Source organism: Maylandia zebra, linkage group LG5, assembly GCF_041146795.1.
Source record: "Maylandia zebra isolate NMK-2024a linkage group LG5, Mzebra_GT3a, whole genome shotgun sequence".
NCBI classification, from domain to species: domain Eukaryota; kingdom Metazoa; phylum Chordata; class Actinopteri; order Cichliformes; family Cichlidae; genus Maylandia; species Maylandia zebra.
In genome coordinates this window covers 9,771,350-9,793,546 of record NC_135171.1, presented here as the reverse complement: position 1 = coordinate 9,793,546, position 22,197 = coordinate 9,771,350, and the positions used below count along the sequence as shown (strand labels likewise).

At 40.6% G+C, this 22,197-nt stretch overlaps 1 protein-coding gene and 1 long non-coding RNA gene across 4 annotated transcripts in view; one reads left to right on the top strand and one right to left on the bottom strand.

Moving 5' to 3' along the window:
• Positions 1-22,197, top strand: part of cntn4 (contactin 4) — a 200,054-nt gene that overhangs the window by 163,054 nt on the left and 14,803 nt on the right. For both annotated transcript variants that reach the window (XM_023153751.2, XM_004567418.4), the window contains exons 12-13: positions 5,145-5,272; positions 18,798-18,973. In XM_023153751.2, the coding sequence (XP_023009519.1) occupies positions 5,145-5,272; positions 18,798-18,973 (304 nt within the window). The remainder of the gene's footprint in view (positions 1-5,144; positions 5,273-18,797; positions 18,974-22,197) is intronic.
• LOC143418581 (uncharacterized) lies at positions 885-21,184 on the bottom strand. 2 transcript variants are annotated; one of them, XR_013098585.1, is made up of 4 exons: positions 21,054-21,184; positions 18,805-18,954; positions 1,319-1,419; positions 885-1,239 (listed from the first exon to the last, which is right to left on the bottom strand). It is a non-coding gene; the product is annotated as an uncharacterized LOC143418581 (long non-coding RNA). The 2 variants fall into 2 exon arrangements; XR_013098584.1 differs by lacking the exon at positions 21,054-21,184 and adding an exon at positions 20,858-20,977.

Genomic DNA, 22,197 nt, shown 5'->3' with positions numbered 1-22,197 from the left:
TCTTGGCACCCTCACCACATTACAGCTTCTGGCCTCCAGCGCTGTTAGTGATGCTGACGCTTTGATATAATTATGATTAGAAACGCTTCCTGCAGGTAGGTCGACGATGGCCGGCGCAGGTCGGAAATAGTAACACGAGAACACCTCACCTTATCTGTGAGTTTACCACGGAAGGCAAACACAATATCAAACACATCCCCCGCAGTACTGTTTTTTTACCCCTCCACACTTTCCACATTGAGTTAACTGGTATTTGGAAGTGAATGGCTGGCGAGGTAGTGAGTTGAGCACGCTGTTTGTGCTCTCAGGCAGTAATCTTTGTGTACAAAAGGCTTTAGCTGAGACTAATTATTTGGTGAAATCACCCTAAGCTCGCGAAGATCTCTCTCTTCCTGTGGTCTCATGGCTGAGTAATTCCACTGATAGAATCTTAACCCCTATTTTCACAAGCCGGCTTTATTTACCCTGTTAATTAAGCAGAGAGGCACGCCTCCGTCCTGCAGCCGCACCGCCAATCAGCCGCAGCATCTCGGAATCACCGAGCATTCAAGAACGTTCCTGTTTGGAACTCTCGAATCAGATCTGATCTGTGATTACGCATATTGTTTGCATGTTGAATTCTGATGAGTGCGCTCCTCTTCTTCGACGGCGACTTAGCGTGTTTATGTAGAGGGCAACTTAATATGATTCCTCTGTTTGAGGCGCCCACCGTTACAAACTCGTTCCAGGCTTGGTTCAAAACTGTTCCACTCAACACGCAATTTCCTTCCCTTTTTTTTTATTACAGATTCATTATTTGGATTGTGACAGTTTCCTCTCGACATCCAGAATTTATCAAACAGATCAAAGACAAAATATGTCTGAATGAAAGATCAAAACAAGGCTTTCAAGTGTTTGTTTTTTTATGGTAAGGAAGCTTGCAAAAAGGCAAAGTGTGCATCTGTTAACATCGTCTCAGAGAGAACGTAAGGAAATCACAAATACAAAAAACACAAAACATAAGGCTTTCAATTTGGACCGGGCTCTTCTCCTGCGATTTCCACTTCACAGCGCCTCGTGATAGCTGCTCTGTGACTGATGTTATTTGTCTCTTTCATCTTGGTGGAGAGCAGGGAGGATCAACGCTGTGCAGCCCCTGTCCTCTGAGGCTTGATCTCCCCCCCAAAAAATACACACCTGTGTTTTTTGGGATTACACGAGTGCATTCGGACATCTCGCCGTGTTCAAAATAATCGCCTCCTTTTGGAGAGAATTACAGCCGTGTCCATTAAACCGTGTGAGGCAGGGATGAAAGGAGTGGCACTTGTGTTCATCTCACCTGTGAATTATTGATACCTCCCATCCTCTGGATTCTCCCGGGACCAGGGTGGAAAATGTCTCCTTGCATAATGGGCTCATCGCGCAGACATGTTGTCTGGGCTGCAGCGGAGGAGAGAGAAGACAGGGAGCAAAACAGAAATGTGTTAATAGTGTGTCTCCATCTCTTATTCAGCACTCCTGCGCCTCGGCTGACTTCTACTGTATTTGACCTCATCTTTTCTTCCATTAGCTTCAGACTGAAATGACGAACACTTATGCAGACATCCAGTCTGCTCCTTTTCTCTGTGATGTCAGTGAAAGGAAAGTTCCTCCCCGGTCTTTACATGAATCTACAGAGAAAAGTACACGATACGGTGAATGGCTGAGAATAGTCTTGGCTCTCTCTCCTTTGGGCTTGCACCACTTGTTCACGCTCTTACAAGACGCGCCAACACATGATGGCTTTTTCGTCCCTGAGGGTAATGGGATGGGGGATATACAGAGCACCGCGCACAAACGTGGGTATTTAGTTATGTTGAGGAATTACTGTGAGCATCGTGCTGCAGGTAGACTTGATCTGGGTCAGAGCTTGTTCTAGTTAAAGCAGCATGCCTTTGCGTGTGTTTACGCTCGTGCTTAGTTGATGCGCACCCTTAAATTTCCTTTAAATACCATGAGTCATCACAGCAGCTCGGCTATAAACACGGGAGTGGCAATGCAATGCAATTCAATTAATGTACAGCAGTTGTTTTAATTGTGCTTACTCGGCTCCGTGTTACGGCCACTTGTAGGGCCGCAGTGCCATTTAATGGGCTGCTTTCCTCATAAATATCAGCCTGCAGGTTTGACGCCATTAACTGTGCGCCAGCCCACACTGCGATATGCCCCCGTGTAACTGATGGTCATTGTTGGCTACTCTGCATTCAGCACTTTTCTCTCAGCCTGATATAAACCCAGAAGTATCCACTCAGCAGCACCATGTGGTTTTAGAAGTAGATTCACTTACACTAACTACCTCTGCACTTTCTTATCGCATCCACCACTTGAAAAGAAAAACCCAACAAAGAGGTGGGGTGGAGGGGGAAAGACAGTGTGCCACACTGTATCAGCCACATTTCAGCTAAATGCTCCCAGTTAAACGCAAACAACCGTTCTCACGTAACGGTGATGAAAGCTGATGAACTCGGACTGCGTCAGCAAATATTTGTAACAGTCAAATAGCTGTTTCAAATAGGTTTTTAAACCTGGTTGGACTGTTAATTACTGCAGTAGTAGGTATTTGGATACAGTGCTGACAGATAGTTTTAATTGGTGCTTTATAGAGCAGCAGCTATTAAGGGTCAGAGGAACAGCCCGGCTGATTCAGATATTACATTTCAATAACTTTTACTTTCTAGCGTGATTACAAAAACAGAAAACTAATTTTAAACAGGATTTTCTGGAAATCTTAAAATCGCCATACTTTTAATTGGACTCTCTTTCAGCTCAGTATGGTTTTTTTCTGGCCCAGAGCCTCACTTTTCAGATTGTCTCTCATCATATCATCATATCCACAGTGCATTTTTCAGCCAACAGGCGTCTGTTTTCAAGAAAATATGTCCATGCTTTTGTACAGTACACTACCTGCCAAGCTCTAACAGCAGCAAGATAAAGCAAAAAATGAGCTGGTGAACACGGAGGCACATTATCCAGAGATATTACAGAGAGAGAGATAGCACTCAAAGACTCCTGAGTTGAATTCTCTCTGTGGGGGATAAAAGGGAAAAAAGCTTTTTAAAACCTTATGTTGGGTCAGAGTCAGTCGCATTTGACTGGAGACTCTATACATGTAGCGTTTTTATCCTGGTGACCATTAAAATTAAAGTTCATTTAAATAATTGTGCACAGTAAGTGCCCAGAGCCTTTGATTTAACAGCTGTAGACACACGTGTTTCTAAGAGTCAGATAGAGAAACACAGATAAAGGAAGATTTTGTGCACACTCATTACTTTTGGTTCCCACAAGTCAGATTTCAGTGTTATTGGGAAATAGTTCTCCAGGCTTTCTGACATTGGCTGCTTTTTCACTTATTTTCAGTTCAGTCTTTGTACCTGATCATTTTCAGAGGAATGATATGTCAGCATGTTGTGTGCCGTTAAAATCTGAGGAAACTAGACAAGTAGTGGAGAAAATAAGAAGTGGCAGACCACCTAAAAATATCCAATGTCCTTAATAAATAGAAGAAAATCCAGCAAAGACCTGACACAGGACCTAAGTGAGGCACCTTTATTTAATCCATTTACTATCTACTCATGACTCATCAGGATTACAGTGGAACTCAATGGAACACTATTGAGCTCAACATTAGTAACAGCGTGGGATTATCCTGACAGAGAAGGGACGAAAAGGCAGCGAGCATCCAAAGAAGAGTTTTGGATGTCCATCAAGAAGACTGGAGAACTATTCCTGAAGAGTCTGCTTAAACCTATTACATGAAAGCTTGTTTGAGTTCCATACAAAACAATGACTTTTAACCTCATTAGAATTGTACAAACTCTGTTTTTGCTCGTTACACCGTATTTCTATTTTTGTTTGCATGTTTCAATAAAGTTTTCCCAGCAAAATACAAAGAAATGACATGTGGCTCAAGACTTTTACACATATTCACCAGGTGACCAAAAATATAACTCCAGATGTTGTTTATTTGAAAGAACGTTTTAAAAACAACCTTTGAAAGTAGCGCTCTTACTGTAATTCTGATATTGTGACGATGGTTCATAAGGACAAACTGAAAGCTTTGAAGTTTACTAATCTGACATCCACTCCTCAGTTTTGCATTTCATGACCCTGAAAGATGACTCTGATTAAATGCCATGTAAATCTTCAGGGAACAATATGCTAATGTTGCATTCACAGCTTTATGAGCCTCCCCTGAAGTGGCTCGCTCACACTTCTTCATTTCTGTTTTTATATGTTACTTCCTGTTTGGAAGTTAATGACTAACTGATATTTACCTGCCTTTTATCTCTGTTATACTCTTCGTCCTGATAAAACCTGCTTTTTAGCGCCTAATTGCTACACACTCTTCACCAGCTAATTGCTGCCTGATGACTTGCCTTTGAGAAGGTGGCGTCCTGTGGGTCTATCAGATTCTGTCGCCACTGAAAAGGACACCGGTTATAGCAGCTAGCATTTGTTTTGTTTCTTTAATGTAGAGTAAGTGGTTATTGCAGATTTAGGTGTTCGTATGGACTAGCAGAGGGTCTTCACCCTCACTGCAGGCCTCTATTCGCTTTGACTCCTTTGACTGTTTTCACAGGTGAACGGGGCAGTTTAGCTGCCACACATCATGTTCCCCTCTCACAATCAGGCTGACGCCATTATACAGTTTGCCGAATCAGCAGAGCGTTTCAGATAATTAAAATTCAGTGCGCTTTGATGAGGTGGTCCACCCTTGATTTCCCCCAACACTTTGCTTTCAAGGGCACAATTTCCATTTTTCCTCGTTATTTACAAAATGTCAACTTTTGTTAAGGCCTTTTGACCTTTTTTGAAGCACTTGTGGCTGTTGTGTAAAGGGCACGGAGCCACTATTGTCCTAGATATCTCCAAGTCATGTGTTGAATTAATCAGCCCTGAAAATACACTCCTATTTCTCATTGTTGTCATCTGCAAAGAAGCAGAACCTAATTAGAGACAGTGAGAAATTTTCTTTTCTGCGTATTCGTCACTTATCTTTTGTGCTATGTCAGCCATGCCACGTAGTTAAAATTTCACGATGCACGCACAGCAACATTTGTTCTTCTTACAAAAATCTGTTGCTTTGACAGTCACATAAATTATTTCCTTTTTTTTTGTAACCACAGAATCTCCATTCTGGACAACGGTAGTCTGCGGATATGGAATGTGACCAAATCTGATGCAGGCCTCTACACGTGTGTGGCAAGAAACCAGTTTGGTGTGGCAAGCAGCACGGGAAGCATCATAGTTAAAGGTATTTCCTGTTCAGCCTTTACGATTCACCACTTTTGCTTTTGCAGGTTTTTCCATCCCATATTGGTCACCTCTGTAGTTATAGAGAGAAAGGCATTGTTCTCCAACAACACGATGCCAATAATGAGATATGTAGATAGCTGGCTGACTGCTTGAATAGTAAAAGGAAACATGAGTAGTCTTCCTGTACTCATCTTTTGTCAGCCTGGAACCTTTGTATTTTGTGCAGTGTTTTCAGTTCCTTTATTGTTTTGATTGATCATGTCTAAACCTCTAAATCACTCAAAACTACCTGGTTAGACTGAGGCCCGAGTCATACAGGCCTAGAGATGGTGGACAACCATTTGGTCATGAGAGGAAAATGATTGCTGGACTTTGCTGGGGCTTGATTTGAAATCAGTCATTAAAACCCCAGTTATGCACACGTAGAGAATGGTCAGTGACTCACCGGTGGCTAGTGAAAAGCGTGGTTATTGGAGGTCGCTTGCTCCTAGTAGAGTTGGTTGCAAAGTCCAACTTTTCCGCAAACACCAACTATTTCCTAAGCTGCAGGGAAACTGTGAAAATTTTGACATAAACTGGAAATGCAGATTGTTTGCCTTCAAAAGTTGCAGCTTGTAAAATGTAAAGGTAGCAGAAGTAAGTCACAACTTTTACTTTGAAGGATGACAAGTGACAAGTGCTGGCAGACAAGTCTGCCTCTTTCATGCAAACTACAGGTGACGGTGGCGTCTCAAGGAGGACTCAAAGCATTTAACTTTATCTGAGGAATCTAAGTCTACCTTGTTTACACTGAGTATTGCTCAAGTCTTACTGAAGCTGAATGCTGCTCTTTCACCCGCCTCCAGTGGCTCCCTGCAGCTATCAATATGGGAATGAAAATTTTATGTATCATTGCTGTAAGTTAGATCCACCAAATCTAAAAACGTGTAGCTTACACTGAATCAAAGAAAAAGGCTTTAATATGTGCATCGAGCTCCACATCCTGAATCTTGCTGAACCTCAGTAGTGGAGGTGGTTAGCGTGGATGCAGACACATAAATGGCTCGTTTTTGTAAAGCTTTCAAATACAAAAAAAGAAAAATGTATTAGTGCATGATCAGATTTGATTGCTTTCACCAAAAGCATTACTGTTTTCATAGTATGCCTGATCTGTCGCTCTACTGCTTTGTTTTTTACTTCTGCTAATTTTAAAACTGTTCATCTGCTTTATGTTTTATTTATGATCAAAGTAAGCAACATTTAAGCTGATAATTTTCACAAATACCAGCAATGTTCAAAGTGGTATGCAGAGCTTTAGAACTACTCAGTTTAAAAGTAAGCTTGTTCAAGCTAATAGGCATTTTTTGCTCCCACTTCAGTGCTGTGTTAGTGACTGAATTAAGTAAACAATAGAAAAACAATAAATTTTAGTTTTATAGCTTCATCAATTAAATAAAAACACAGTATTATTGCAGAGTAGTCACAAAGATTTTAATTATATACTGAATGGAAATGCTGATAAGCTAATTAATACTTAATAGGCCTAATTATAAGGTACAAATATGTTTTGCTCCTCTGTACAGAAATGTTTGCCTATAAAAGCTTGCTGATGCTTTTTTGCCAGTCCCTTGTTACAGTAGGTTTCGCCACTAAAAGCCACTTGAATAGATGAAATTACGGAAAATTTATTTGATGCTTAAATTTATTTAAGCATCATTTTTCAGATTTTTGCATCCAGATCACCCAGGAATTTGACAGGTGAAGTGTTGACTGGATATATTAAAGTTGTGACAATAATAGTTACTTAACATTTTCTTGCTCTTTTAATATACTTCTTATATATCCTGGTGTTTTAAGAAATTTGCAATATCCTAAATCTTACTGAATAAGAGTCCTCCGACCCATTCTGTGGACAAACATCAATCTGTCTGCCTCACACATTCTTCAACTGCCCAAATATTATAAACTTTTTGTGTAAGATGTTTCAGACTTTCTGTAGAACAGATTCAGTTTCTGGATTCAGTTCTGGAATAGCTCTATTTGGGGTGAAAGCAGCCACCCTGGAATCATCGAATAACCAACAATCAATCACACATTGGTTTGTTTTGTGTTATTGCTCACACAAAGACTCATTTTGCTGACTGGAAACAAAAGAAACCACCTTGTTGATGAAATATTAATATTAGAAAAAGATCAAATGCACACTGAGAGAAAATGGGAATTAATTTTATACAATATGACAGCCTGTAATTTAATTTCAACTCACCAGAGACTATTTGCAGTAATGCTGATGACATCCCCTTTTTTTCATTTCATTACTGTACCTAAAAATCCCAATAAAGACAGTTGGAGGGAAAAATTTGTAACAGGTCCTCTAAACATTGACCAGTGACAACTTGGGAGTGATGGATCAATTTCTATAAGTAGCGCTTTTCACAGACTTAAAAGTCACAAACCGCTGTGCAACAATTAAAACACAATTAATATCAGTCTGTAAAGTAAGACATGACAGCGGCTTTGGTTAAACAGCATGTATCAGTGCCCCAGGAATGAAACCAGGCTGCTTCATCATGGAGACGAAGCTCTGGAATGAGAAACACATACAGCAGCTGCAGTGGACAGGAGCCCACATTGTTCCACTTACCTTTAACATTACTCCTGAGTGATAGTGCAACGCCTTTACCTATAGTAGCACCTACAGAATACCAACCTACTGCTGCTGGATACCTGTTTTATTTTCCTTAAAATAAAATAGCCACAAGTGTTTAATTTTCATTCATAAAAAATGGCCGACACATCTTATCTTCTGATAAGTCCCACAAAAAGCAGGTTTTTCCCCCCTCTCTCTCTGTGCTGTCATTACTAGACAGAGACACCTCAGCTGCTATGTCTGTTTGCAAAGATGTTGAAATCATTCGGCTCACTGCCTCGCTGTGCCCCCCAGTACCAGCAGAAGGATATACTGCGAGAAAAAAATAGTCTTCGTGTTGTTGGATCATCTGGGTTGGGGATTGCATTTCTGCTCCGGTGCTGTGACTTATTATACTTCATTAAAAATAAATGTGAGCTGGGTATAAAGTGCGGTGCATTCTGCGGCGGATTTATGCTGTGCACACCGCAGCTTTTCTGTCCCATTTCCACAGGGGATAGTGTTCTCACCTCGTCAGGCTCCCGGAGGATTTGCTGACATATTCAGTGAACTATACCCTCACTGTGACCTCCTTTTCACAGGGGTTCCTGGGCTCATTTGTGCTATTGTTACATGTTCTGTTTTGACCTTCCTCGTTGAGCAGCTTCTTTTACATTTATAGAGTTATTGATTTTCAGTATATTGCCCTGAGGGAGAAAAGTTCACGCCTCATATTTCAAAAGGTTTTTCATATAAAGGTTTTCTATCTAGATTTGCATGTACTCTGTAGTTCAGGAATTTTCACACGACGCATACAAGTGCAGTTCTCGCAGCTACGACTGCATTTCTTCGGCTTCACCAGAAGCAGAATATTCCGAGACGCCGAGGTAAACCCCGTGGGTCAGAGCATGCTGGAAATTCGCTCACACCTTCTACTCACCGCCTAAGAGAGAGTACGATTCACTGTAACCTCATATGAACATGCAGAATACATTGATCATTCGTCTGCGCTGTTATTAAATACCCGTGGGGGGGAAAGAACTACACAGGTCAAAAAAAAAAAGAAAATCCAATAAAATCGTGCCCAAATCCTTCCAATACCCTGTGTGAGAAATACTGCAGCTAAAATCATTTTTCATAAAGTCTCGAAGACAGAGCTTCTTCTTCTTTGTGTGTAGTTTATAGTTTTTGCTCAGAGGTTCAATCCATTAAATTGTCCTTCTTCTACAAGTTAGCAGTCTGTAAAATCCTTTGAAATGCAGTGTCAACAGAACAGTCTGCTACCATATCAGGGTTTTTTTCTCCAATTATCCAAGTAGTTGCCATAGAAACATGGATTAATTGACTTGCTCAGCCCCTGCAGGCTAGTGTTTGATTGAATACTTTAAAAAAAACATTGATTAATGTCAATGAGAATAACAGCGAGAAGAAAATCCTGTTATTGTATCTATATGTTCATTCTCCTTTTTAGCCAAAAACACGTCACATAATGGAATTTTAAATAACTCTGTTGCAGCTCTGTCTTCTGTAAATCACTATCAAGGCGTGTTTCCTTTTTCTGTTGAATTATAAAAGACAGATTTCATATATTATGAATGCCTGAAAGTCAGCAACAGTCAAGGATGTGGGGAGAGCTTAGAGTGCACCTTGCCGCTGATTTATGCTGATGCCTCGCTCTGGCTCCCATTGACGACTCTGCCGCTCTACCAAATGCAGTACGCCTTGCATAATAGAAGTGAGAGAAATTAAAGGATCACGTAACCTCAGAAATTCATTGGTGACACCTGCAGCCGTTACGTGAATTGCAGTTATTATTCTGTTTCTCTGGGTTTGCAATGGCTTTTGCACGACTTATCCTACTCAGGTCTTTATTTGGCTGTATGAGATATCTTGCGTCTGCGCTAGCAGGCACGCTAGCACTAGGTACAATTTAAAAAGACCAACTGAGATCAATCAAAATTGATCCTAAAATAACCAAACAATGCCTCGATTAAGCAAATACTCCACCCACGTTGACTGCAGTTTTTCACTCATGGTTAAATTTCAATATGGCCAAACAGACTTCCAGACTTTTAGCTGAGCAACCAGAGAGCATTAAGGGGCAGAGAGGAGGATGCTACTCTCAATGTTGTTGCCTCTTTTCAGGAGGACGCTGCTGAAGTTACACAATTACACAGTGAATTTGCAATTATTATTATATTTACAGAATACCACAGTTTTTGTCTTGGTCGTATCATTTAATTTTGTTGTATTTATCCGCAACACCTTAAACGCTGGTCCGTGAAAATATTGTCTGACGTTAAACCGGTCCGTGGCGCAAAAACGGTTGGGGACCGCTGGTCTACGGAACAACAGCTTTCCGACTGTATCTGTACAAATACTGTCCTGCTGAGTTTTTAGGGCATATTAAATGAATGTTTTAAAAGATTTAGTCATGCCAGATCTGGCTTCAAAGCGGGATTTCAGAAACCAAACGATAATGTGTCGCTAAATCCATCTTTTACACTATGTATCTATCATAGCATTTAGCTCACTAACTTAATCTTGCTTAACTTGTTTGCTAATGCTAAAGCACAGTACTGTTGATATAGCAAACAGAAAACAGGCCTCTCTTATGGCAATGCCCTCGGGAGCAAGCATAACCATCGCATCCTTTGGATTTTTGCAGAAAATATGTCCTCACAGAGAAATTATGCTTTAGGCTGTGAGAGCCAATGAGAGAGTTGTGGCATGTTATTTTATTTATTTCATTAAAATTTATTCAGACATTTCCATAAAGTGTTTTTTGGGGGGTTGTTTTTCAAACATTTAATGATGATTAATGTATTTGTCTCTTGCAAATGTTAATTTCTGGGATATTTTAAGTGCAACTTTAAAACCTGATTAAAAAGTACAGCATTGCTGTACCATCCTGCACCAGTTCCACTCTCTCTTTCCCATTTATCAGACACTGTGAAATGAAAATGGTAGAGAACACCCCCACCCGCCCCCAGCCAATCAGTGGGAGTAAGAAGGGGGGCAGTGGAACCTGCTGCTCTCCCTGTAGGTTCAGGTTGATGGCCTATATGTGGTTTTCCAATCAGGCTGCAAAGAAACACAACCATGTCTGTCTTCTCAGCATAAACAGACACCGCTGTTATCCACTCATTATTCTTGTGAAAAGGAATATGGGTTTTATTTGACACCCTCACACACTCGCTTCCTTCCCATCATAATATGTTAAAGCTGTTTTCTGTGGCTGATGTACAAATGTTCCTGTATATGAACGTGTGCCTTTCTGTCACAAGTGATATTGTTTGCAAAATGGGATGGGGTAATTTACATGCACTACTTCATTGAGGATTGGAAACCTGTTTAGCGGGGAGAAATTTGTGTTGCGGGATCAGCCCTTATGGGAGATGACAGTAGTTTATTCAAATTGACTTTGGTGATATGAATACTGAAAAATACCTGTCAAACAGCATTCTGTATCTCCCGCTGTGAATAAGCCACCTCGCACACAGCAGAGGAGCAGTCACAACAGATGAGCCCTGTTAATGTCCCCATTATTCCAACACTGGGGGGATATTAGCAGATTAATTGCACTTGATTATAGACGTGCTCTCGGAATTTTGATTACACTGGAGATGAGCCGTTGCAATTAGGGTTGCCGCCGATCATTACGGATGGTCAGTGAACTTAAAACTTCAGAGATCCTACAGTGTTCACGTCAGTTTGGCTCTCTCAAGCAATTCATCTTTTCGGCGCTGTGACCCACTGTAGCAGCCATTTGTTTTGGAGACATTTCAAAAGTAGACGAGGAATATTCTGTCATTGTGGGCGACATCTAGAGAGATCTTTTTCGTAGATAGGTAGTTTCCCTCTGTCTGCACCACAAGGTGCACATGCGTGGATCTTAAAGACTGAAAGAAAGATGAAACTAAAGATGTTCACCGTGGGATGAATTATCAATTTGGTGATCCCATAACACACGGGTGGGCAACTCCAGGCTTTGAGGGCCGGTGTCCTGCAGGTTTTAGAGCTTACCCTGGGTCAACACCCCTGAATCAAATGATTAGTTCATTACCAGTGTTCGGGAGAACTTCAAGATATGTTGCGGAGGTAATTTAGCCATTTGAATCAGCTGTGTTGGATCAAGGACACATCTAAAACCAGCAGGACACCGGCACTCGAGGCCTGGAGTTGCCTACCCCTGCTGTAACATTTTGTCAGCTCCTTAACCAGGACAAAAATCTCACTGTATTCACTCATGAAGAGTCAACTAGAAAAATCACAACATGATTGAAAATAAGCATACTATACTACGAGTATGTTACGTCGTCTATCCATTTTGCACCACTTATCTGGTTCACAGCAGCAGTCTGAGCAAAGAAGTCCAGACTTCCCTTACCCTGGCCCGGGGGACACCAAGTTGTTCCCAAGCCAGCTGAGTCCTGGGTCTGGCCTCAGGACCTCCTCCCAGTAGAACATGCCTGAAATATCTCACCGAGCAGATATCTGAACCACCTCAATTTGGTTCTGTGGATGAATGATGTGGATGAGCGATCCAAGTAGCTCTCAAATGACCATTCTCCTCACCCTGCCTCTAAGGGAGAACTCAGTCACACTTCATAGCTCTTTAACCTTGCTTGTAAAATTGCATGTTTGCACAATTTCCAACTAGTGCTAGATTGGTACAGTAAATGAATTGGTACAAGCACTTTCATGCAAAAACTTTGATTTGTTTTTCAATCACCCACCTTAATCTGGCTCTCAGTGCACTTGCACTACCAGCACAGTCATCATGTTAACATTGTCTGGATGAACATCTAAGCATACTTTGTTAGCTGCTGATGACTCCACGACAGAAGACAAATAATCTGTTTCATTTTACACCCTAGACTTAAATGTGGTTACCAGTTCTCTGCTGAATTCCTACAGTTGCTTTTCCAAGCGAGCCATGTCATCCAAGTTGGATGGCAGCAACGATATGAAATAAATGCGATTCCTGACAGCCATATAGAAAAATAATGAGCTGCCATCTGTCAGTAATCACCAGCAGGTTGCTACAGATGTGCCACCACACAGAATACAGTACCGAGAGGATCTTGTATCTATCTGTTGAGCAATGGAGACAAGGTTTTCCTTGCCATTCAAGTTTGTCCTTGAGGAACCTTTGATAGGTCCTTCAGAAAATAAGTGGAGCACAAAAAAACTGCATCGGAGGATTTTCTGGCGTGCTGATGAATCTGTTGATTTGAAAAGGAAGAGGAGGTAAAATTGCGAGTGAAATGATTGCTTTTTAAAACGGTAACCACATTTTTTTGTTCTTAAACGACCTGCTAGGAAACTCTGAGGATTCACCAAGGTGATGCACGATGCTACGCTGATTCACTTTGAAAAACCTTAGCCTGACATGCTTCGTCACAGTTTAGATCCTTTGTGAAGACGTCTTTTCTTACCTGCCAGTGAAAGAAAACATTTCCTTTTCAGGTTTGTGTTTGTCTTGAACCCTGACGAGTCCGGATCTTCTGCGTGGGTCTCAGTTTAAAGATGATTATAAATTTGTTTTCCAAATACTCTAAATCATGCGGCCTGTGTCTCGTCCCTGTGCTCCACTATTCAAGCTCGCATTGCTCACCTTTAGAGGAAACTTACTGAGTATATATATATATATATATATATATATATATATATATATATATATATATATATATATATATGTGTGTGTGTGTGTGCACTGAGGGAGACTGCACACTTTGCATTACGGCTTTAGATCATTAAAGACAGAGGATTCTCCACAGCAGGAAGGGAAATGTGTGGGCATTATTCATAATGTTGGAAGGAAGACTGGTGAAACTGGCCTTGTGAGGCATGTCAGTGTGCCTCAGAAAGGAGCTCAGGGTCATTTGGTAACTGTAAGCTAGCTCTGTTTTCTGGTCAACCATATGTTATTGTTATACAGCTTCTCTGAGTGTTCCCACTGTGTGCCGGTGGTCTGTATATCATTTGTTTGGCTTCATTAGCTGTCTGTGCATCCTAGGCTTCCTTCAGCTGCTTTGCCTTAGAATAGAATGCCATGCTGATTGCTGTTGGTGTTTTTATTTTGCAAATCAACTCCAAAATTGCATCTGATATTTTCTTCTCTGTTTCTTTCATCATTACCATCTGTTGTGAATCTTGTGCCCTTTATATACACAGAAATTCACATTAACTACTTATATTCAGATTCCAGCCATAAACTCATAGACATTTAGAAATAAAGACGTAGTTGCTGCTGGTGGCGATTTATCAAAAAAATGATGTAGGTGGTTGGCAACCTTGCTTTCATAGAGGAAGAAAACCAGAATACAAGCAGTTGGCAACCAGCTGACTCGAGTCTCCTACTCAGAGAGATATGTCGCAGAGTAGTTTGACTCATTGACACAGACGAACTCAGACGGGTTAACAATCTGTCTGCGTTTATAAATTAGACAGTAGTTATTTGCAGACCTCTCTGAGAGTGCAGTCTATCCCCAATCACCTTGCAATGTTAATATATTTTTTCTTATCAATCACTTTTCTACTCTGTCAGAGCACTGAAAGTGCTTTACACAACCTGCGTCATTGCCCTTGCTTCATGCCACAAGCACTTTCTATGTAAGTGCTTTCTATCTAACGTTCACACTCCGATGAATGCATCAGAGAGCAACTTGGGGTTAGTATCACGCCCGAGGATGTTTACCACGAACCACCAGCCTTTCACCTGAGCTACAGCCAGGTGAAAGAGCAGAGGTTTAGAGTGTTGCATAACCAACTGGTCACCACAACTACTTGCAATTAGTTTCTGACAACAAGAATATTGAATACAACCACTAATTCGTTTTTCTTAAAGGTCTGGTGTAAGTGAGCCATTAAAAAAGCACACAGTTAGATCATGTTTTACTCGTTAATTAGTTCCGTTCTATGACCAAAACATTGAATTTCTCATGTGGTATCATTCCAGATCAAGTCATGAATGCAAACAATGGAGGATGTTCTTTTAGAAAAACATGGTATCAGATTTGACACCCAAGTCATTTCAAGTTGATTCAATATACTATATTCAATATACTAAGTAACAATATAGTGTTAAATACACAAATTTGTCTGGGAAGAATTACCAAAGCAGCTAGTTTTTTGGACATGGATATTCAAGGCTCTTCACCTCCTGCACAGGTAATTCAGCAGTGAGCAAGAGATGTGTTTAATTTTTAAAACAGATTTTTGGAGGAAAGCATGAATCGCAGTGTTGACTTGGAGGTTTCAGAAGCCCATGGTGCTAGTTTTAATAGTTTAAACAAGGTGTTTGCAAAAACAGCAAAAAAGAACTTACATAGTAGTACAAGTTAAAGAAGTATGATTTTGTCAAACCTGATTGCATTTAGTAAAGTCGGGGTTGCTCATGTCTAAATGCTTTGAATTATTTGAATTATTAACTGTGCAACAGCTCATATTACATGTATCACATGTAAAATATGTTCAGATGCTTGAATGTAAGTTTTACGTTGGTATGACATGTTTATTATATAAGACATGGTTTGCATGGTAATATGTAGTTAAACAATGATGTAGATAACCGAATGAGCCAAAGTGGCACTTTGCACTTCTGTCAGAGCGATAAGCGAGCAGCATGGTGGGGAGAGAGCGCAGTGGTTTTAATAGGCTTGGTTAAGTGGTGAGATGACGTTGACAGACAGATGTTTGAGCTGTGCTAGAAAACCTGTGATCATACGTCAGTATCTTAGCTGCTCCTTGGATGAGCTAGGTCAGCTGAGCACTGATCAGGTGTTGTAGTACATCTGCTCATTTGACCCTGTTTGATTACACTGGTTAACAATGTTTCAGACATCCTCAGCTCCATCACATAATATGTGCTATTTCTGTTTGATTTTGAAATCCAGATGTGACAATTAAAATAGCTGAGTAACATTTCCAAGATGGTTCATTTCTTTATATTTTGCTGCTATTGTACATTGATTTGAAGAGTTTGAATCATAAATTGTAAGTTTACTTTATGGTCACTTCACACTATAATATTTCACCTTTAATATTATGTAAGAATTAAAAACATCAGAAAAAAGGTCTATATAGCCCAGACTTGAGTGAAACAAAATTTTACAACTAATAGCAGATTTATTTCACCTCAAACACCGAAAAACTGTCTAACAGCTTATTGTGAAAGAAGAAGAAGAATTACAGATTTCCTGCTACTACAAAGGTCATGTCGAGCGTCTGAGTACAATGGGTGCGGGACACGACCATGGAGATAAGATTTGGAATTTGACATTTCATACTTGGCACATTTCTATGAATCTGACCTGATGAAAAGCAGATTAATAGTTTAGATAGTGACCATCTAATAATTACTATAGTTTCCCCCCATTCTGCCCATTTTCGCCAAATCTTAAAGGTTAAAATGTATTTAAGTGATTTCTGGCTTCAATTAAAATTTTGGGTCTTAGATCTGAGCAAGTAGATTATCATGAAAACTAGAATCAATCAGCAATTTTAAGCAACAAGTTCCGTTTCAGTGACTAAAATTTAATTAGTTAATGGAACCTTTACAGTTGTGCACTGCTACCAGGGCACTTGGACATCTGAGACGTTCAAAAACAGAGACAAGAAACCTTTTCAGAGACAACCTGCCTTTTCACATAACAGCTTTCCAGTCTCAGTCATTTAAAAACACTGTTAAAAATCAACTCTTCTCACTGACTTTCAGGTCTACCTCAGCAAGTTGTCCTGGCTTTTTATCATGCGAGCAGTCTTATTCAGTCTATTACTGTTTTATGTGATTACATTTTTACTGAATTTGTTATTTTACTGGTTGTTAAGTATGAGTTCTGTTTGCATTGCCTGTACAACAGATTCTTTTTAATCATAACTTGACTTGGGATCTACAGTAGCATTGCTGTAAGCAAGTCCTATCAGACTCTGCTTGATTATTTATACAGAGTATACAAAACAAGTGAAGGGGGGCCTTCACCTGTCGGATTTTTCTCCCACAATCACTGTTAGAAAACCGTCATAGCATCAGTATTTAATGGCTTGCTTTCATAAGCTCACTTTAATTTACATTTTTGATTAAACTGAGGCCGTGGGTTTCTTCAGCCGAGGATGGGCGACAGAGTTAGACTCTTGTCTACAGAGCCCGAGGTTTTTCTTCTTACTGATGCTGACTGTTCCTTAAGGTGGATATTTCAAATGATGGCCTGGGGCCTGAAAAAGTTCCCAGGTCCCACCCAGCCTGTCTCAGCACACGGGCTCGCTCTCTGTCTTGTCTCGGACTGACCCTGCTAAGTGAGCGTTACTGTCCTCCCCGTTTACAGTAGCAGTAGGTAACAAGGCATTATACAAGATAGAAATCAATCAAATTATGCTCAAGAGTCCAGTGTGTGGTTGTGTAACCAACCTTGGTTGTCCGTATAATCTGTCACAAATCATGACAGAGGAGGGTAATAAGGCAGCATACCCCCCCATCATTGTCACTGTGAAACCCCCGGAGGCAGTAAGACACCAGGCAGCACACAACCACACGACACAAGGAGAGGAGATGACGACAGAACACACCAGTCCTGCTGTAGAAATAAGGAAGAGAAAAATTGTTTATTCCGTGTTACAGGTAACACGAACAGAGTGAGTTCTCTTGACTGTGGATCTCTGTGGGTACTTCCTCTGTAGATCCTTCCCAAGCCTTTTTTCCCCCCACCACACATTTCCTTCTTTCTCCTCACATGATTTGGAGTAACCATCTCTCCAAGAACACCACTGCAGAGCACACCTGACACTTTTTTTTTCAGAGAAATGTGTTTCTTAAGCTTTATATTTTTTAGCTTTTCTGTTCCTTCCTGCACTTGTTCTACAAGGTGTAGCCAGCCTGCAGAAGCAGACCGAGCACACACAGAGACTTGAATACCTCCTGTGTGTTATTATGGGGGTTTTTTTCTTTACTGCACCGCCATCGTTCACCATTTAGCCCCTGCAATAGAGGACTGGGCTTCTCAGACACACTTTCATTGTGTATATGACAAGACCCAGCAGCTGATAGCATTCTGGCCTGAAATCAGAAAACGACTAGATAAATTACATTGGGAGCGTGCGGTAGCATCTGTGTGTGTGTGTGTGTGTGTGTGTGTGTGTGTGTGTGTGTGTGTGTGTGTGTGTGTGTGTGTGTGTGTGTGTGTGTGTGTGAGACAGAGAGGGGGAGCCAATACAATGAAGGTATCGAATTCACTGTGGATGAAGACTGCACTGCCGGCACTTTCTACATGAATCTATGCCTGTCCAGGGATCATTTGCCATGGTTAATTTAGTCCATGTGCTCAGAGTGGCTATTTCAACCAAGTAATCACAGCACCCCCAAGAGGGAGACAGGTGCTGCACACTCTGAGTATAAAGCCTCTCCCTCCCTCACGTCCTTCCACCTTCCCCCTCCATCGCTAACATACGAGTGCAGATAAGGGACGCTCGTCTTATTCCCATGTGCAGCCACTGTAATGCACTGCAGGAGAGAAAAGAGAGCACTGACGACTGGAAGAAGTCCTGTTTGCTGTTTTCCTAGCAGTTCGATTTGGGAATTGCAGCCGGTTCGAGGGGAGTTCCAGTCTGCAGGCTGAGATGACAGTGACACATGGAGGCTTCGCGGGCTGCAGGAGAGACACGTCTCCTCCGAGTCCCCACAGAGACAAGCTCAGGCCGAAACTAATACCAGTTATTGTAGCTGTGCACCCTAGTTTGCTATGTGCTCCGTCCCGTATATCCTTTATTAACTCAGTCTGACATATCCATAAGGATGATGGAAGGGCTCTGCTTTTTGCAAAGCCATTTCCTGTGCTGAATTATAATGCCTGGAAAGAGTAGAGGCGTGCAGCGTGCTTGATCAGACGTGCGTGAATATGAATGTGTGTTTTTTCAGAGCCTACCGTCATCACCACGCTGGCCTCCACGCTGGACGTCACCGTCGGGGAGAGCGTGGTCCTGCCCTGCCAAGTGAGCCACGACCCGTCTCTGGAACTCAAGTTCACCTGGTTCTTCAACGAGCAGCTCATCCACTTCGGGAGCCACGGTGGATTCTTTGAAAAAGTGGGAGGCGTAAGTCAATATTTCATCATTCATGGTTTCTGACAGGCTGCGAGACTAACAGGCCTCTGGTTTTAAAACAAGCTGTCATGTTGTGAGAGGTGTGCAGACAGGATGCCTTCATGCATCAGTCCGGGAAGCCTTTTTGCTATGAGCGCTTATATAGTATTTGGACATTTTATCCCCAAGAAAACAAAATATGCCTAAAAACAACAAAACTTGAAATGGGGGTACATTAAATGTGCATTTCTATCCCAGTAGCTATTATCGAAAAACATTTACCCCCTAGAATTAAATAAGGCAGTAACTATGTGTATGTGTTTGAGGATTTTAGCCACACTTTATTTTCTTTTTAAAGTATATTTTTCAGCCAAATGAAAAGAGAAATCAGGTAAAATCTTAGTTTTACTCTCTAATTCTATCTAATTTCTTATCTGCTTGAGCAGTAAGGACAAATCACCAGGCTAACACATAAAGACAGACAATCAAACACTCTCACATCCATACCTACGCCCAATTTAGATTCACAGATTAACCTAAAATATATGTCTTTGGACAGACACAGAGAGAACATGAAAAGAAGGCTTCCCGGCTCTGTGGTTTGAACCTTCCCTTGGTTTCGTTCTCCCTGTGCTGATGACTTTCTTTGGTTTTCTGCTTCATCTGTTACAGATGGGAGACAGATAAAGCTTTGAGTGGCCAGTGAGGCTAGAAAAGTGCTATTCTATGCCACTGACAAGTGTATGATTTAATAATAACGTTATATCAGATTCCCTCATTATGGTACCAAATTATCGGTAGCAAATCAGCGTACTCAAAAGGTGCAACGTGGTGCTTTCAGAGTGCATCACCTAGCAATATATATATATATATATATATATATATATATATATACTCATTTCTGCTGTTTGTTACAATTTGTTGTGTCTCCTGCTGTTTTTCCATCAAAAGATTTCATTCTAGATATAAAATACATTATTACATAACAGCAGTTTACTCACCACCTGTTTCAAAACAGAGTTTAATATTTCCTTATCCACCACGGGGATGATAATTAGTGATCATATGTCTAGATTTATGTTATTTTCTTGTTTTTTTTTAAAACATATTACATTTTTAACATCTGCGACTCATATTAAAGTAAACACTGCTAGAGCCGGACTGTGGATTTTTTCATACCTAACTAATTATCAATATTTGATGACTGAAAAATCCAACATATCATCGGATTGTTTTTTTTTTTATGTGTTACTATTTATGAGTCCTTGCCAAGATAATACGACAATGCAGTTTAAAAATAATCTTGTTTTGTGGTCACATGTTTGTGGCATTTCAACTTGGTGTTGGCCAAACTATTCATCATCAATGCTCCTAAAATGGTTGAAGGGTGTTTCTCCCAAGTCTGCTATTATATTGTTTAAATACCGATAAATTGGCAAATAGCTAATATCGGCCTCTAAACACACCAACGGTGTAGGCTTTATCCCTGGAGCACAAGCTGACGTTATCCCCCATTGTCTTCCCCCCAAAAAACGATCACGATATGATGGCAATAACCGCAGCGTAAATGGCCAGATACTGATGTTTCCACATGCAGTCAGACCCCCTAATTTTAGTTTTATATTTGTATTAATGCAACAAAAAATTGAATGAAAATAGAGTACCAGATAGATGTCAGTTAATTACATCTATCAGCAATATAAACACAGGAGACTAAAGGTTCATCCACACAGGAAGTGATTCATGCAGCACCCTCTAGCTGATAGTTAGTTGCTAGCAGACATCCCAGGTTTATCTTTGTAACTGTTGAATGTATTGTCATTAAACAGCACATTTCACTTTCATTGGTAGTCGAGTTGAACAAAGTTTTGTGTTCCCAGCAGTTATTTCACTCACTGTAGCTTTAAGACTCTGTATGTCATCGACTTTCTGTTATATCTGGTCACCAAGTAGCTTCCTGTGTGGACAGTTGCTAAAAAATTGCTCTTTTGGTGAGACAACAAACTAACCTAACAACAAGTGAGAACAGAAATAGAACTTGTCCACAAATAGTGACATCCAAACTGGAGTGTTCAGCTGTGTTTGTGCCCACCTCGCCAAAACACTGTTGTGTGTAATTTCAGGAATGCTAATATTTGCTAATGTGCTAGCATGCTAACGGCCAATGGCATAGCTTAGCTGTAGGGTTTCTCCCACGAGAGAGCATCATTTCAAATTCTGTTTATTGTCACACTCCAGCTTTGATAACATATATTCCACATAAGCTGAGGCGCATAATGTATAATTAAAACTCAAACCTTGTTGAGCTTCATGGAGGAATCCTCATTTTATTAGCACCACTGCTACATAAAAGACATTGATTTATTGCCCAACCCCCTTCAGAGATTTCATTGTATAAAAGGTCCAGATGTGACTCTGAAGATTAATTGGTACATCAATATTATACTTCTTCTCTTAGCGGGGTCATAATAAATTCAGCCGCAGTGCAGAGGGAATGTTTGTATCAAGTGTATAATTTATGGGCAGAAAAAATTTGCTGCCTGTGGTTTATTTTAAAAAGAAATTTACATACATGCAACCAGTCTCAGTGAGCTCCTGTATATTTTATAAAGTCCGCAGCTTATACCTCAGCATGCCATGCACTGTTTTGAGTTGGAGGGGTTTTTTCTCTTTTAGCTAAAAAATGCAAGGCTCCTTTAAAAACTGCAGGCAATACAGAGGGGAAAAAATCCAATGCAGAGGCGTTTTTTTTTCTTTCTGTTTTCTTTATGATTTAGGTGTTTCTAGGATCGTGATTTACAGTCTCCCCTCCTTAATAAATTGCTGTTCGTCTACACTTATATTGATTAAGCTACCAGCCACTCCATAGAATTCTTACTGCCACTGTGCCACATATTTCCGCCATGTCCAATTTATCACAGAACCTGCTCAGCTCTGCCTGGGTGAAATGATAATGTAGGAGAGGGAATTGCAATTAGAGATGGAATGAAAGGCTCTCTTAAAGAACTAACTATTAGACTAGCCATTAGGCTGCGCCGTATAACTGAAGCGGCTCCATACCGCAATTCAAATCAAGCCATTAGAGCAAGTTCATTTCTGTAATCACAGGGATAAAACAAATGCACGGTGCGCACATGGTATAGAGAGGCATTTCTTTGTGCTTCTTTAGAATATAGATGGAAAGTGGGAGTGTGGAAATATGAATTCCTTTTTGAAGATATGAGAATAAGCTTTCT